Source organism: Oncorhynchus mykiss, chromosome 24 (genome assembly GCF_057628025.1).
Source record: "Oncorhynchus mykiss isolate SJ-2025 chromosome 24, ASM5762802v1, whole genome shotgun sequence".
Lineage (NCBI taxonomy): Eukaryota > Metazoa > Chordata > Actinopteri > Salmoniformes > Salmonidae > Oncorhynchus > Oncorhynchus mykiss.
Genome location: NC_143045.1, coordinates 25,257,484 through 25,274,346, shown reverse-complemented (window position 1 = coordinate 25,274,346; position 16,863 = coordinate 25,257,484). Strand labels below are relative to the sequence as shown.

At 44.3% G+C, this 16,863-nt stretch overlaps 1 protein-coding gene across 6 annotated transcripts in view; it reads left to right on the top strand.

Moving 5' to 3' along the window:
- Positions 1 to 16,863, top strand: part of sez6b (seizure related 6 homolog b) — a 159,833-nt gene that overhangs the window by 28,020 nt on the left and 114,950 nt on the right. For 3 of the 6 annotated variants that reach the window (XM_021582864.3, XM_036961259.2, XM_090218758.1), the window contains exon 1: positions 4,500 to 4,910. The exons of the other annotated variants lie outside the window; for them this stretch is intronic. In XM_021582864.3, coding sequence (XP_021438539.3) covers positions 4,838 to 4,910 — 73 coding nt within the window. In that variant the 5' untranslated portion in view covers positions 4,500 to 4,837. Of the gene's footprint in view, positions 1 to 4,499; positions 4,911 to 16,863 lie in introns of those variants that run through there. 6 annotated transcript variants of the gene reach the window in all.

Genomic DNA, 16,863 nt, shown 5'->3' with positions numbered 1-16,863 from the left:
GGTGGTGGAGAAGAATGTGTCCCCAGAGAAGGAGGGTGGCGGTTTAGTTTAGTTTATGAGGATCCCCATTAGCTACTGCACATGCAGCAGCTACTCTTCCTGGGGTGCACATAAAACATACAAATGCATGACAAACTACAGAACAGTAACAGAAAAGAGCAACATCAAATATTACATTACATTACATTCAAAATAAAACATGTAATAATCCAAGTAATCCTGGCACCAAATGGTGGGGGAGGTGGAGATGAATGTGTGCCTGGGGAAGGAGGGTGGAGGTGGGGGAGGTGGAGATGAATGTGTGCCTGGGGAAGGAGGGTGGAGGTGGGGGAGGTGGAGATGAATGTGTGCCTGGGGAAGGAGGGTGGAGGTGGGGGTGGTGGAGAGGAATGTGTGCCCAGGAAAGGAGGGTGGAGGTGGGGGTGGTGGAGATGAATGTGTCCCTGGGGAAGGAGGGTGGAGGTGGGGGTGGTGGAGATGAATGTGTGCCTGGGGAAGGAGGGTGGAGGTAGTGTTGGTGGAGATGAATGTGTCCCCAGGGAAGGAGGGTGGAGGTGGGGGTGGTGGAGAGGAATGTGTGCCTGGGGAAGGAGGGTGGAGGTGGGTGTGGTGGAGAGGAATGTGTCCCCAGGGAAGGAGGGTGGAGGTGGGGGTGGTGGAGATTAATGTGTGCCTGGGGAAGGAGGGTGGAGGTGGGGGTGGTGGAGAGGAATGTGTCCCCAGGGAAGGAGGGTGGAGGTGGTGGTGGTGGAGATGAATGTGTCCCCAGGGAAGGAGGGTGGAGGTGGTGGTGGTGGTGGTGCAGATGAATGTGTGCCTGGGGAAGGAGGGTGGGGGTGGAGGTGGGGGTGGGGGAGAGGAATGTGTCCCCAGGGAAGGAGGGTGAAGGTGGGGGTGGTGGAGAGTAATGTGTCCCCAGGGAAGGAGGGTGGAGGTGGGGGTGGTGGAGATGAATGTGTCCCCAGGGAAGGAGGGTGGAGGTGGTGTTGGTGGAGATGAATGTGTCCCTGGGGAAGGAGGGTGGAGGTGGGGGTGGTGGCAGGAGGAGAGCCAGAGGATGAGGATCTGTATCTGGGGCCTTGTGTCTTTTCCTTCTTTTTCCAACACTAGATCAGAGACAGGGGACTCCAGACAGCTCCTCTCTCTTGAGTAATAGCAGTGTGACAACAAGGTTGATGAGGGGAGTCTTGGGTATGCAGGTCACACCTGGTCAAGGTGCAGTCAGTCTACCTCGCACTGAGAGAGGGGAAAATTACCAGGGCACTCTCCACTGAGCAGAGCATAGTTGGAATTTTCAAACAGCAGAAATTCTTAATGGATTAAAAACTAGCTGTGGATATAGCATACAAATTGTTGGATTATGTCCCTTTAAAGTTGTTATTTTATAATCTATTTCTAGCTAATGGATGAACAACATAACAAAAGCAATTGGTACATGATATTCTATGACCAGAAACATCGATATCTCAAAACCCTAATGATTCCCTCTGTCTCACCTTGATATATTGTGTACAGACTTCGTATTCCATTTAGCAAGCAGGCCGTGTCTGTATTGAGGCATAAAGAAAACTAGTTATGTATACCACATAGCATATCATGCTGAATAAAACCTTGATTAGATTGCTTTTTATCTCTTTTTCCCTTATTCCCTTGTTGTACCAGACAGGCCGTGCAGCCAGAATATCTTCATCAGGAAGGAAGTGCCTGGGGATCTATCCTTGGGGCAGAATGGAAATGAATTCAGGGGATGGATGTCTAATAGAGCTGGCAAGGACACTTTTCCTTATTAAGACAAATAAGCCCCTGAAGGTGGAGAGATGCTTTAATATAGGAGGAAGGGATGAGGGGGAGGGAAGGAGCGGGGAGGGGAGAAGTGGTGGTGGAGTGGAGTGGAGGAAGGGAGGGAGGGGAGGAGTGGGGGAGGCTAGGGGGAGAGGAGGAAGGGAGTGGGAGTGGGGGGGTGGGGGAGGTTAGGGGGAGAGTAGGGGGAGAGGAGGAAGGGAGGGGAGGAGAGTGGGAGGGTAGGGGGAGAGGAGGTATTTTGTGCCAGTATTACTTAGATTACTCTCATTTTGCATTTAATTAAATAATGTGTAGCCAATGAGGTGAGATAATTAGTGTTTCTTGCAGGAGGGAGTATAAGGATCTGATTTATTTATTGGATAATATAACACAAGGCATACTTTTGTAGTTGGTCACCCAGTCGTAGGTCAACCCTATGATCTAAAAAGCAATCAAGTCCAAAACCTTGGATATGTACGGTTTCTCACTCCTAGCCTTTTGCAGCCTTTCATCACAGAACACAATGAAGAGCTTACAGTGTATGTATTTGACTGATTTGATTTGCTGTTCCAATAGCTGCTGTCTACGCTGGGACAGTAAGTGACAGTGTGATTGGCAGACTCTGAATGGAGAGGAAATGAGGGAGAGCGTAGGATTTCAGCAGAACCAGAGCACAGCAACATCTAAAGACAGCTAACTCCCTGAGCACAGAGCTAAACCATAACTGGCACAATGCGATCTTGGGCTTATTAGATTCCTCAAGACATTACACAAATTGACAAAGAGACAACTCTTTTTGTGGAAGAAGCCTCATACAGGAAAGGATTGTAGAACCTAGAGTATTTAAATGTATCAGATGCTATGAAATAAGATATCACTCTTGTGCATAATTTTAAGGCAGTATGAATGCAATTATTCATGGAGTCGTCTTTTGATTCGAAACATATTCGTAATATTTGAGTATGCATGACCATATTTGTTTACAGTGTGTGTGCGTGTGCATGTGCGTGTGCGAGCGTGCGCGCGTGTGTGTGTGTGAATCCTTATAGTTTATTTTGTATACAAGGCCAGCATTGAGAATTTAAGCCTAGTTTCTATGCCAGAGGCTACTTTGAGACACAGCATACATTTGTTTGTTTGGATTCTAATGTTGTTTCAGTAAAAACACCATACCACACAATGTTGTTGACATCATTCGAATGGTGAGACAATCGATAGCTGAGGGTCAACATGCTGGGAGGACGGAACCAGAACTAAGGTGCATCAGAGCTGCAAACTAAGACAGTAGTTGTGACTGAAATGGCACCCTATTCCCTATCTAGTGTACTCCTTTGGACATAACCCTATGGGCTCTGGATTAAAGTAGTGCATTATATAGTGAGTAAGGTACCGTTCAGATACAGCCATTGATGTAGCCAGTGAGACCAGTTACCCAGAGTCTGCTCTGTGTCAGCACAGTGGGACCACTCTTGTTCAGTGCTCATCACTCTCAGTTGTAGTAAAGCAAGGCATACCTATTTTACATCAATGTCTTCTGTCAGACACTTATCCAGGGCGACTTACAGGAGCAATCAGGGTTAATTGCCTTGCTCATGGGCACATCAACATATTATTTTCACTTAGTCAGCTTGGGGATTTGAACCAGCGACCTTTCAGTTATTGGCCAACTTATCTTTCGCCCTGCATACACAAAATCTACAAAATACAACACACACACACACACACACACACACACACACACACACACACACACACACACACACACACACACACACACACACACACACACACACACACACACACACACACACACACACACACACACGCTAACACACAAAAAAAGCCTGGAAAAACAAATCCGATGTGAGGCAAGACTCTGCTACACATCAAGAGTTTTAGAGATTAAAGTCTTCAAACGATTTCCCTCTATTTAGCCATAATTACCAGTTTCATGAACAGGCTTTGAATGGTCATGAATCTGAGCCAGTGCACCCAGTGTGTGGTCCCACAAACAGCAAAGAGGTTTCAGGAGAAAGAAAGCACGTCCCCTCAGAAACCGATACACTCCAAGAGGAAACACACAGTGGAGAGACGACCTGCGTTACCATTCAATCAATACCATTCCCAATATCTTAGCACTGGCAGCATCACGTAACAATTATATATTATGTCCATAAACCCCTCTGTCTACTGCCATGTTTGATTTGAAAGTGTTGCTCTCTCTCTTGTGCAGATTTAGCTATTTCCAGAGTGCAACATGCTAATGAGAAATAACTCACTGTATAGGTAACATCTGTAAAATATGTTTTTCAAGACTTTATATTTTCTTCTCCAAAATGTTTTTGCATTTTGGTATAATAATCCAGATATAAAAGTGTTAAAGGAGTGATTATAGTGAAATGTTTATTTTTCGAGTTGTTTGTCTTGAAACTCCAAATACTTTTTCACTAATAACATAAGCAACCTATTTACAGTTCTACGTGTAGGAGCAATATGATGTTTTCATTGCAATGCTAGTGCTGCATCGTGCCTGTTAACAAGACTGTTAGCGTTCACAATAATTGTTAGTGAGTTTGTAATGGATTGGAAACGGCTGTAATCGATGTGTCTATTGATGTTGTTATCAAAGTTAAGGAACTAAGCACAGCCATTGTCATACGAAGGTAATTTACATGAGGGCAGTATTACATTATATACGGTAACGATACAAACTTTCCACAGTGCTGAATTCAGTTGTTCCAGTTGCTGTCGCTAGGAGCTGTCCGCGGTGCTGAAACGACGATGGTGAGCTGACTTGAGAAAGAGAACGGCATACCCAACGAGAAATCGACTTAGCGAGCGTTGGAATTGAACAGTCTCTGTCTATCAGCTGATAACGACACCAGGACATAGCTCTCATAAGTGTGGAGCGCCTGTGCTGCGCAGTGTGCGATCCCGAGGTCTCACGGCAAGTGGCTTTTGCAGAGCACGAGCAGTCTCTATTTCGTTTTAAGGAAAAGTGTTGATCCCAAGGACATTATTTTCTGTTAGCAGAGGACCGCTACTGAAAGGAAGCATGAGTGCGGCACGAGATTACAAAGTCGTTATGATGGTTCTCTTTGCAATGATGACGGACATAGGCGCTGAAGGTAAGATGCTCAATCATATAACGGAAGGCTATTTGGTCGCTTGTGCACGTGTATTGCAAGCAATTCTGTTTCCGACCCGTCGGTGTTATCTTGCCACTGTATCCAATTATGTGTGACTCTTTTTTGTTGGTAGGCCATCTGGGAAACTACAGATTAAGATATGTTTGTGGGAGGTCAGTCACAGTTGGCTATCGGTTGTGTTTTCTCCTATACTGAGGTTTAAATGGTCCCCTTACGGCAATTCTTCTCAAAGAACTCATGTGGAGAAGAGGATATATCGTTATATTAACGGCAGATGTTGTAGCCTACTATTATAATTGTTAGGCTACATTATAGTGTTAGGCGATACAGTAGCCTATGTGTTGCCTGCAATGAAGAATTCACCACAAGCCATACTAATTGCAATTGGCTATCCGGTTAGTTAAACACATTCATTTAAAGAAGTTATACATTAACAAGTGATGGTAATTTAGAAATCGTTTAAGCAAATTCCAAATCCAAACTTTAAATAATTGTAAGTATTGTAACAACTTAAACAATCGTAGACTAATAAAGTGTGGTAAACTTATCTTAATTTGTGTCAAATATCATGTCATTTGAAGTGTATTTTAATCGGTAATCATTATAGGCCCATATATAACCTACATGGATGGAAAATGCAATTAATTCTTGCTTGGCCGTGGGCCAATCATTTTTAATAATTCATGAATATCGTGTCAATGTCTATCTCATATTTTAAGAAATGTGTTCAAAGGAGATCTAATCATGAAATAAGATGTATATTAGTTCTAAGAACGTTGGAATGACCTACATTGGTTTTACAGCTGGCTGCACTATTCCTGCCTTTGATTTGACAACATTACTGAATAAAGTACAGAGCTGCGCACTGTAGGGGTTAGGATAGTTTGGAATAAATAAACCTATAAAGACAACCAGGCAATATTTTCTTGGCCTGCATCTGATAATTCTACCCACATAAATATTTGTTAAAAGGTTGGTCTTGACTTGCACCCACGGTGTACTTCACACGATGCTCACGTAAACATGCATGTCACACAACGTCGATCATGGCAGACCCATCATACATGTACAGTATATCCAATCTGCAGAATATGTTTGGTTCTGTTTTTTCCTCCATATTTGAGTGCCCCTGTGCGTCAGTTTGTGTCACATCAGGAAGGATTGAAATTCCAATGAAACAATTCAAATCCTAATTGAAGATAAATACGGTACAATATTTAAATAATTGGTCTTTCAATTCATATCCTGAATTTACTGAGATAAAAAAATGATTTTGAGGAGATGTTTAATAGAATAGAATGGTATGAACAAAGGAAGAAAAAAAGGAGGGTATCTATGTTGTGGGAAAAGATGTCAGACTTTGGCAGAATCATGTACATATTTATCTGATAAAGTAATACATAAACCTATTATAACCACAATTTAAACAGATTTTTAGATCCATGAATACATGTCCGATATTATAAAGAATAGCTATTAAACGGCTCCTTCACGCCTGCAGCTGGGAAAACCTGGCCCCAGAGGGAATGTTCATATTCTGCATTGATCCCACATCACTGTATCAGCCTGACCTTTTGACCTCAGAAGTCCATGGGCCTCCCTGTCCTTATCAGTCACCTTCTTTCTATTGAACCTCTGAAGCTGCAATTTACTGCAGAACAGAAGCACCTGTAAAAGCACTCTAGCTAATGTGAGGCTCCATCAATCCAGTTTGAGCACTGAGCGAGAGGCTCAGTGAGCTAAAAGCTGGAGCCCATATTAAATTGATAGCATTGTGCTGTGCTAAAAATGGGTGACAAATTGATGAAGAATGGGTGAGGGTAAATATAGGTTGACTTTAGGTTGGTCAGTAATACCCCATCTTTTTGTTGTTGTTGAATCAATGTACTGTCCACTGAGTGTACAACATATTAACAACACCTGCTCTTTCCATGACAGACTGACCAGGTGAATCCAGGTGAAAGCTATGATCCCTTATTGATGTCACTTGCTAAATCCACATCAATCAGTGTAGATGAAGGGGAGGAGACAGGCTAAATAAGGATTTTTAAACCTTGAGACAATTGAGACATGGATTGTGCCATTCAGAGGGTGAATGGGCAAGACAAAATATTTAAGTGCCTTTGAACGGGGTATAGTAGTAGGTGCCAGGCGCACCGGTTTGAGTGTGTCAAGAACTGCAACACTGCTGGGTTTTTCATGCTCAACAGTTTCTTGTGTGTATGAACAATGGTCCACCACCCAATGGACATCCAGCCAACTTGACACAAATGTGGGAATCATTGGTGTCAACATGGGTCAGCATCCCTGTGGAACGCTTTCAAGACCTTGTAGAGTCTATGCCTCAATGAATTGAGGCTGTTCTGAGGGCAAATGTTTTTTTTTTTATTTACAATCTGTCCATAGATATAGTTAATCTCATAGGCTGCATTAATTGAGAGCAGGATGCAAAAGCCTGCGTAGTTGTGTGTCAGGGGCTCTAATGTCAACATGCTGTTTCACAGCACATTGTGTGTTTCTACTGGTTTCATGTTGTGTTTGTGAGAATCATAGGGGAGGAAGAAGTTTGTGTCTGCTCACAGCGAGAAGGCATAACCCCTGCTACTCCTCCCTAATTATAATGAAAATTACAATACAATCTCAGCACTATCATTGATAGTGCAGAGTGCTGTGTCTTTATTGGCCGATAGGAGGCACATGAGGCCAGTGATGCTGCCGCTTTTGAGCGTCCCCTCTTGATATGGTCCTCGGGCTGGACTGTAATCATAATGGGAACAGGAGAGAATCAGTTCCCTCTCCCGGGAACATCCTATTCCTCTCTGCCCCTTATACTGTCCCTGTGCGACGGATCCCTGTGCTCGGACACTTCCCACAACAATCCGGCACCACCATGAACTATGAGTGGGAGGACAGTGGACTGGAAAGGGGAGTTTTGATCTTATTTTATTAGGATCGTTTACTCCTCATTTGGACTAATCTTCCAAGAGTCCTTAAACATGAAAATACAATTTTCACATATAACACTGTTAGAAGCATACATAACACACTGTTACAAGCATACATAACACACTGTTACAAACAAACATAAAACACTGACATATTGACCAGATAAATACTCTAACAGTCTGAAAAGATAGATTTGTTCCTTCATCTACCATAGCCCTGCACAACCTTCCAATGTATTATATTTAAATGATTCTAAAGTATTGTTTGAATTTATATATTGAAAGGTTTCTGGTTTGCTCAGATACATTATTCAATTTCTTTATTGCTCTAAATCAAAATGTTATTTTGCCTATTTCTCTTTTCTGTCTGGATAACACAGAATGTGGACAATCTATTCCTAGTATTTACTGAATGTCTGCCTCTTACCAACTGAATACTGTTGTGACTAGAGTTTGACCGTTTTAAATGAAATAAGCCTGTTCTTTTCAATTATCTTGTTGCTTGATGACCAACCAAGAGCATTGAGCATGACTACAACAGAACAACCATATCTCCACCTTAAAACAATCCTTGCTGCTTTGTTCTGTTCAATCTGCAGCCTCCTAATTGAACTTGCTGATGTCCCCAGACCACAGAACAGTGGTTCACCTGACTCTCAATTAATGATTGGGTTGTTTGCTTAAGAATCTTTCCCAGTAAATATTTAGCTATCCTTCTGATCATGCATTAATTTTTGTATTTTTTATTTTTTACATAGATTAATTATTTGAGACAACCATGATAAGCAGTTGTCTAGCTGCACACCAAGTAGTTTGGTTTCTTCCACTTCCTCAATTTGTACTCCCCCCATACTTAATTGTATCCCATGCTGTGTTGGCCTTTTCCTGGTGGAACAGACCAACATAACCTTGGTTTTCTTGGTGTTCAAAACAAGTTTGTTCTGGCAAACCCACTCCCTGATATTTGCAAGATGTACTTGTAGAGCTTGTTGTACCTGTTAAACTGATTGTCTTGCTGTATACAGTGCCTTGCGAAAGTATTCGGCCCCCTTGAACTTTGCAACCTTTTGCCACATTTCAGTCTTCAAACATAAAGATATAAAACTGTATTTTTTTGTGAAGAATCAACAACAAGTGGGACACAATCATGAAGTGGAACGACATTTATTGGATATTTCAAACTTTTTTAACAAATCAAAAACTGAAAAATTGGGCGTGCAAAATTATTCAGCCCCTCTACTTTCAGTGCAGCAAACTCTCTCCAGAAGTTCAGTGAGGATCTCTGAATGATCCAATGTTGACCTAAATGACTAATGATGATAAATACAATCCACCTGTGTGTAATCAAGTCTCCGTATAAATGCACCTGCACTGTGATAGTCTCAGAGGTCCGTTAAAAGCGCAGAGAGCATCATGAAGAACAAGGAACACACCAGGCAGGTCCGAGATACTGTTGTGAGGAAGTTTAAAGCCGGATTTGGAAACAAAAAGATTTCCCAAGCTTTAAACATCCCAAGGAGCACTGTGCAAGCGATAATATTGAAATGGAAGGAGTATCAGACCACTGCAAATCTACCAAGACCTGGCCGTCCCTCTAAACTTTCAGCTCATACAAGGAGAAGACTGATCAGAGATGCAGCCAAGAGGCCCATGATCACTCTGGATGAACTGCAGAGATCTACAGCTGAGGTGGGAGACTCTGTCCATAGGACAACAATCAGTCGTATATTGCACAAATCTGGCCTTTATGGAAGAGTGGCAAGAAGAAAGCCATTTCTTAAAGATATCCATAAAAAGTGTCGTTTAAAGTTTGCCACAAGCCACCTGGGAGACACACCAAACATGTGGAAGAAGGTGCTCTGGTCAGATGAAACCAAAATTGAACTTTTTGGCAACAATGCAAAACGTTATGTTTGGAGTAAAAGCAACACAGCTGAACACACCATCCCCACTGTCAAACATGGTGGTGGCAGCATCATGGTTTGGGCCTGCTTTTCTTCAGCAGGGACAGGGAAGATGGTTAAAATTGATGGGAAGATGGATGGAGCCAAATACAGGACCATTATGGAAGAAAACCTGATGGAGTCTGCAAAAGACCTGAGACTGGGACGGAGATTTGTCTTCCAACAAGACAATGATCCAAAACATAAAGCAAAATCTACAATGGAATGGTTCAAAAATAAACATATCCAGGTGTTAGAATGGCCAAGTCAAAGTCCAGACCTGAATCTAATCGAGAATCTGTGGAAAGAACTGAAAACTGCTGTTCACAAATGCTCTCCATCCAACCTCACTGAGCTCAAGCTGTTTTGCAAGGAGGAATGGGAAAAAATGTCAGTCTTTCGATGTGCAAAACTGATAGAGACATACCCCAAGCGACTTACAGCTGTAATCGCAGCAAAAGGTGGCGCTACAAAGTATTAACTTAAGGGGGCTGAATAATTTTGCACGCCCAATTTTTCAGTTTTTGATTTGTTAAAAAAGTTTGAAATATCCAATAAATGTCTTTCCACTTCATGATTGTGTCCCACTTGTTGTTGATTCTCCACAAAAAAATACAGTTTTATATCTTTATGTTTGAAGCTTGAAATGTGGCAAAAGGTCGCAAAGTTCAAGGGGGCCGAATACTTTCGCAAGGCACTGTAAATTGTAGTATAATCTGCAAATATAGTAGCTTGTGTTTCAGATAAGGCATAAGGAAGGTTGGTATATATTAAGTAAAGAAGATGTCCAAGGCAGCTGCCCTGCGGTATTCCACAGTTTAAAAGGGGAACAAAATGAACCATTGATATAAGTGGACTGTTTCCTGTCAGTTAGATATGACTGTACCCAATTCAATGCTGTTCCTTATCAGAATGCAATAATCTTGTCAAAATTATTTCATGGTCCACTAAATCAAATACTGCACTAAAATCTAAAAATAGTACACCCACAAACCTTCCATTATTCATAGCATTGAGGTACTGGTCAGTCATATCAACCAATGCAGTGGTAGTGGAATGGTTGTTGCGATAAGCATACTGATTGGCTGTAATCAGACCATTCTTTTCCACCTACTCCTATATTTGTCTACTCACAATACCCTCCAATATCTTACTGAGTGAAGGGAGCAGACTGATTGGTCGCCTATTGGCAGGAGTAATGGGTTCTTTGCTGTCTTTCAGGATTGGACACAGTTTAGCATGCTTCCATACATTTGCAAATGTCCCCTTTTCCAGTGACCAATTAAATCTGTATTTCAGTGGAGCTGAATTCTGGGAAGCATTATGGCAAAGTAAAAAGCAGCAAAATGATTGACAATATCAGCTGTTTTTGTTATTGTTCTCCCGTCAACATCCACACTAGATGGGCATGATGAAATAGATGTACCAAGTAATGTCTGTGAGCTTTGGGGTGCGGCTCTGTGTCTGTTTTCTCCATATTGATGCCCTGATAAAAAACCTAGCCTAGCGCTGAGCTGAGCTAGAGGGCTGGGGGTCTGGGGGTCTGGAGGGCTGGTGGTCTGGAGGGCTGGTGGTCTGGCGGTGTGGAGAGCCGGGGGACTGGAGGGCTGGGGGTCTGGGGGTCTGGAGGGCTGGTGGTCTGGCGGTGTGGAGAGCCAGGGGACTGGAGGGCTGGGGGGCTGGGGGTCTGGAGGTTTGGAGGGCTGAAGGGCTGGGGATCTGGAGGGCTGGCGGTCTGGAGGGCTGGTGGTGTGGAGGTCTGGAGGGCTGGTGGTCTGGGGGTCTGGAGGGCTGGCGGTCTGGAGGGCTGGAGAGCTGGTGGTCTGGAGGGCTGGTGGTCTGGGGGTCTGGTGGGCTGGCGGTCTGGAGGGCTGGTGGTGTGGAGGTCTGGATGGCTGGTGGTGTGGAGGTCTGGAGGGCTGGTGGTCTGGGGGTCTGGAGGGCTGGCGGTCTGGAGGGCTGGAGAGCTGGTGGTCTGGAGGGCTGGTGGTCTGGGGGTCTGGTGGGCTGGCGGTCTGGAGGGCTGGTGGTGTGGAGGTCTGGAGGGCTGGTGGTGTGGAGGTCTGGAGGGCTGGTGGTGTGGAGGTCTGGAGGGCTGGGGGGTCTGGAGGGGTGGTGGTCTGGAGGGGACTCCCTGCACTGCCACCTCTGTCATCTACTGACACAGGTCTGATAGGAGATTAGTACGGCTAGCTGAGAGAGAGAGAGAGAGAGAGAGAGAGAGATAGAGAGAGAGAGAGAGAGCTGAGACAAATGGCTGGTGCAGGAAAGACTGGCTACAGCTAGAACAACATCAAACACATGCACACACACACACACACACATGCACACCCTTGGAGTCCACACACACACACATGGAAACACACATGCATGTACACAGAAATGGATCCTCCTGTTTTAAATTATTGAATCAAGTAGATCTGGACACAGAAAAATGTTCATGTGATGTAGTAAATTGAACAAAAGCGCCCGCCCAAATTCCCCATTGGTGTCTGTGTGGGCGCAGAGCACAGCTTTTCATTTTCAATAATCAATTACCCCAGACAACCATACGTGTGCTGAAGGGTAGGTTTGAGAACAAGCTTTTGTGTGTGTGTGTGTGTGTGTGTGTGTGTGTGTGTGTGTGTAAAAGCAAGAATAATCCGTTTGAGAGATGTTACATTTTCCAGATTTGAAGTTGTCATCAATCACTCTGTATTGCAATATTAGAACAAGTGTCATCAATCTAAAGCCATGTGTGATGTCTGAGGCTTGGCACACAGAGTCCAATTACGAAGGCCTCATTTTTGATGTCTTTTATGTTTTATTAAGTTAAGCTTTCCATGTTGGAGCTCTGAGCTTGACCTGAATATGCCACTATCACTACTTTCTTCTAATTGTAGCGGTTGTTTTTCACCCTATAGCACGCAAACACTGCATCTCTGTGTGTGTGTGTGTGTGTGTGTGTGTGTGTGTATGCATGCAAACACACACACACACACACACACAAACGCTTGCAAGGAGAAATCATAATCGAGCTCTGCTCAGCTTTTTTAGCTCCCCCCTAATTACTGGCTATTAAAAATGTATACAACCATCTTCTAAGCTTGTCTTTAAGAGTAACATTTTACTGCCATTCATGTTATATAAAAGAGTACGATAGATCTTGGAGGTTGTGATGAGAGGTGATGTTCTAGAAAGAGTATTTCTCATCGTCCGAGTGGATGTCACGTTCCTTGACACGCTGCAGCAGGTGTAGATATTGCAGTGAAGATGACAGACCTTTTATGAAAATGATCAAGGCACAAGGTGAGTCCCAGATGCAGACAAAGGAGGCAGATGGTTGGAGTCTTACATTGTTTATTAATCCAGAAAGTGGTAGGCAAGAGAATGGTCATGTACAGGTTAAAGGTCAAAGCCAGTTCAGTGTCCAATAGGTACCTAAGGGCAGGCAGATTCAAGATCAGGGCAGGCAGGATGATCAGGCAGGTGGGAAAGTAGTCCAGAGTCAGGCAGTGGTCAAAACCGGGAGGACTAGCAAAAGAGAATAGAAAAAGAGTACAGGGAAAAACACTCTGGTTGACGTGACTAAACATACCAGATGAACTGGCACAGAGAGACAGGAAACACAGGGATAAATACACTAGGGAAAATAAATGACACCTAGAGGGGGTGGAGACAATCACAGGGACAGGTGAAACAGATCAGGGGCGTGACAGAAAACAAGGATATTGAATATAGGCTAAACAGGCTGAACTTCCACCCAGCTTCCTTACTTCCATCCTCTCTCGCTCTCTCTTCACTCTCTCTCTCTCTCTCTCTCTCTCTCTCTCTCTCTCTCTTCTCGTTCCTCTCTCCTTGTCCCCGCCGCAGAGAAAAAGCAATTTGCTCTGTGTGTCAGTGATCTGACGCAATCAGCATTACTTCACGGCATGTTGGGGGGGAAAAAAAAGCTGGAAAGAGGGGACATCTCCTTTAATTAAACACCATAGATGCTTCGAGATTTGATGAAGATTATATCATTGGGAGGATTTAAAATGTTCAACACATGCTTTTCTATTACCGGTGATTAACCTGTCCCAGTGAGCTCCTCCTTGTGCCATCAGAGTCTATTCAGACCATGAATACCCTTCAAATTGTTTCAGAGTTTCCCTTTTGACACACTCAATTGGAAATGAGTGTTATTGTAAAGCAGCTGTTGGTTCCCGTCTCCCGGGGAAGGAAGGAAGAGGGCTCAGTCTGATCCCGTCTCCCGGGGAAGGAAGAAAGAGGGCTCAGTCTGATCCTGTTTCCTGGGGAAGGAAGGAAGAGGGCTCAGTCTGATCCTGTCTCCCGGGGAAGGAAGGAAGAGGGCTCAGTCTGATCCCGTCTCCCGGGGAAGGAAGGAAGAGGGCTCAGTCTGATCCCGTCTCCCGGGGAAGGAAGGAAGAGGGCTCAGTCTGATCTCGTCTCCCGGGGAAGGAAGGAAGAGGGCTCAGTCTGATCCCGTCTCCCGGGGAAGGAAGGAAGAGGGCTCAGTCTGATCCCGTCTCCCGGGGAAGGAAGGAAGAGGGCTCAGTCTGAATAGATCTTTTGACACATCCCAGGCGGTGCGGTGAGGCACTGGGATGACGGTGGAACTGAATGCTGTCATTCTCTTCTCCTCCGTCTTCTCCCCTCTGCATGCGTGTCTCTCTGAATCAAGCCACTGCCCCTGAGAAATGTTTACCCCAGCTGCTGTCAGTCAAAGCAGGTTTCCTGAAGGCTGTGTTCATCAGGTTTACTATATCTCCATCTCTGAATGGAACAATACGTCTCCTTTGTGACAAAAGTCCTCGAGTTATATTATATAACTCACAAATCTGAGTAAACATCAGAGTAAACATCAGAGTAAACACACAAGTTAACATCAGAGTAAACATCAGAGTAAACACGCACGTTAACATCAGAGTAAACATCAGAGTAAACATTCAAGTTAACACCAGAGTAAACATCTGAGTAAATATCCGAGTAAACATCCGGGTAAACATCCGAGTAAACATCCGAGTAAACATCTGAGTAAACATCAGAGTAAACACCCAAGTTAATATCACAGTAAACATCAGAGTAAACACGCAAGTTAACATCAGAGTAAACATCAGAGTAAACACGCACGTTAACATCAGAGTAAACATCAGAGTAAACATTCAAGTTAACACCAGAGTAAATATCAGAGTAAACATCCGAGTAAACATCCGAGTAAACATCCGAGTAAACATCCGAGTTAACATCCGAGTTAACATCCGAGTAAACATCTGAGTAAACATCCGAGTAAACATCTGAGTAAACATCTGAGTAAACATCTGAGTTAACATCCAAGATAACATCCGAGTTAACATCCGAGTTAACATCCGAGTAAACATCCGAGTAAACATCCGAGTAAACATCCGAGTAAACATCCGAGTAAACATCAGAGTAAACATCAGAGTAAACATTCAAGTTAACACCAGAGTAAATATCCGAGTAAATATCAGAGTAAACATCCGAGTAAACATCCGAGTAAACATCCGAGTAAACATCTGAGTAAACATCCAAGTTAACATCACAGTAAACATCTGAGTAAACATCTGAGTAGTTCTACCTGTTTACGCTCCATTACTGGGAATGCAGCCCCCTGTCATCTTCAAACGTAATTTATGCTCCAGTCTATTTCTGCATGGCTTGTACCGTTCCAAACAAGCAACAAACCTGTTCCTCTCTTGTCCTGCCTCTTTGTTACATACTGCACAGTACCATCCTGTGGCTCTCCAGTTCTTTCTCCTGTTCTACTTGAACACTCAGTACCGTGGGTCTGGTCTGAAAGCAGAGCTATAGAACATTAACGCTATTCATGTGTGAATGACTGGTGATGTCACATAGCAGCCTTTGGTTTCTCTCCCGGCTAGCTGTCTGCTGAGAGGCTTGGGGACGTTCATTACAAATCAATGGCCAATTTGGTCTGCACTCTGGCCATATGTCCCCATGCATTACTCTCCAGGCTGTCTCCGCCTGGCTGTACTCCATAATGTAAATAAATCCTGCCTCTCATTTATATTGTGTTGCTTGGGCCAATGACCTGACGTACACAGTCAGTAAGAGACATAACATCATGCTTGAATTGAAATCCACTAGAAAAGTTTCCGGAGCTAGACAGTTTTCTTTTTTCTTATGTGTTCTTATTAAGATGAAGTTTGGTGTTTCTTTTTTCACACACTCCTCATCTGCTTTTCTATTCCCTCCTCCATCGCTACCACATCCGTCCTCACCATGAAGCTCAGTCAGTCTATCGATCTGACCACTGAGGAAGAGAGCAAACGTTAGTGCAGGGAATCAGTACCAACCCATCCTCTCCTCTCCTCTCATGGATTGGGAAACTGTGTACACCTGGCTAATTGGGGCTGGCGTGTGGTATACATGCAGAGCTGAGGGCCTCTCTGGAACCATTAGGCCCTTGGACAGCTCTCTTTCTTTCCCCCACGTTTGGTTCACACTGCCAGGTCGTGTCTGGAGGGCTCTTCATCTAGACGGGCGAACCAGGATCAGACCAGACCAGACCTGAGGGAAATCAGCTGTGGTCGTGTGCACAGGCAGCAGGTAAGAACTTTCACAGGAAGCAGGTCAACACTTCCACAGGCAGCAGGTCAACACTTCCACAGGCAGCAGGTCAACACTTCCACAGGCAGCAGGCCAACACTTCCACAGGGAGGAGATCAACACTTCCACAGGCAGCAGGTCAACACTTCCACAGGCAGCAGACCAACACTTCCACTGGCAGCAGGTCAACACTTCCACAGGCAGCAGGCCAACACGTCCACAGGCAGCAGGTCAACACTTCCACAGGCAGCAGACCAACACTTCCACAGGCAGCAGATCAACACTTCCACAGGCAGCAGGTCAACACTTCCACAGGCAGCAGACCAACACTTCCACAGGCAGCAGACCAACACTTCCACAGGCAGCAGACCAACACTTCCACAGGCAGCAGATCAACACTTCCACAGGCAGCAGGTCAACACTTCCACAGGCAGCAGACCAACACTTCCACAGGCAGCAGACCAACACTTCCAC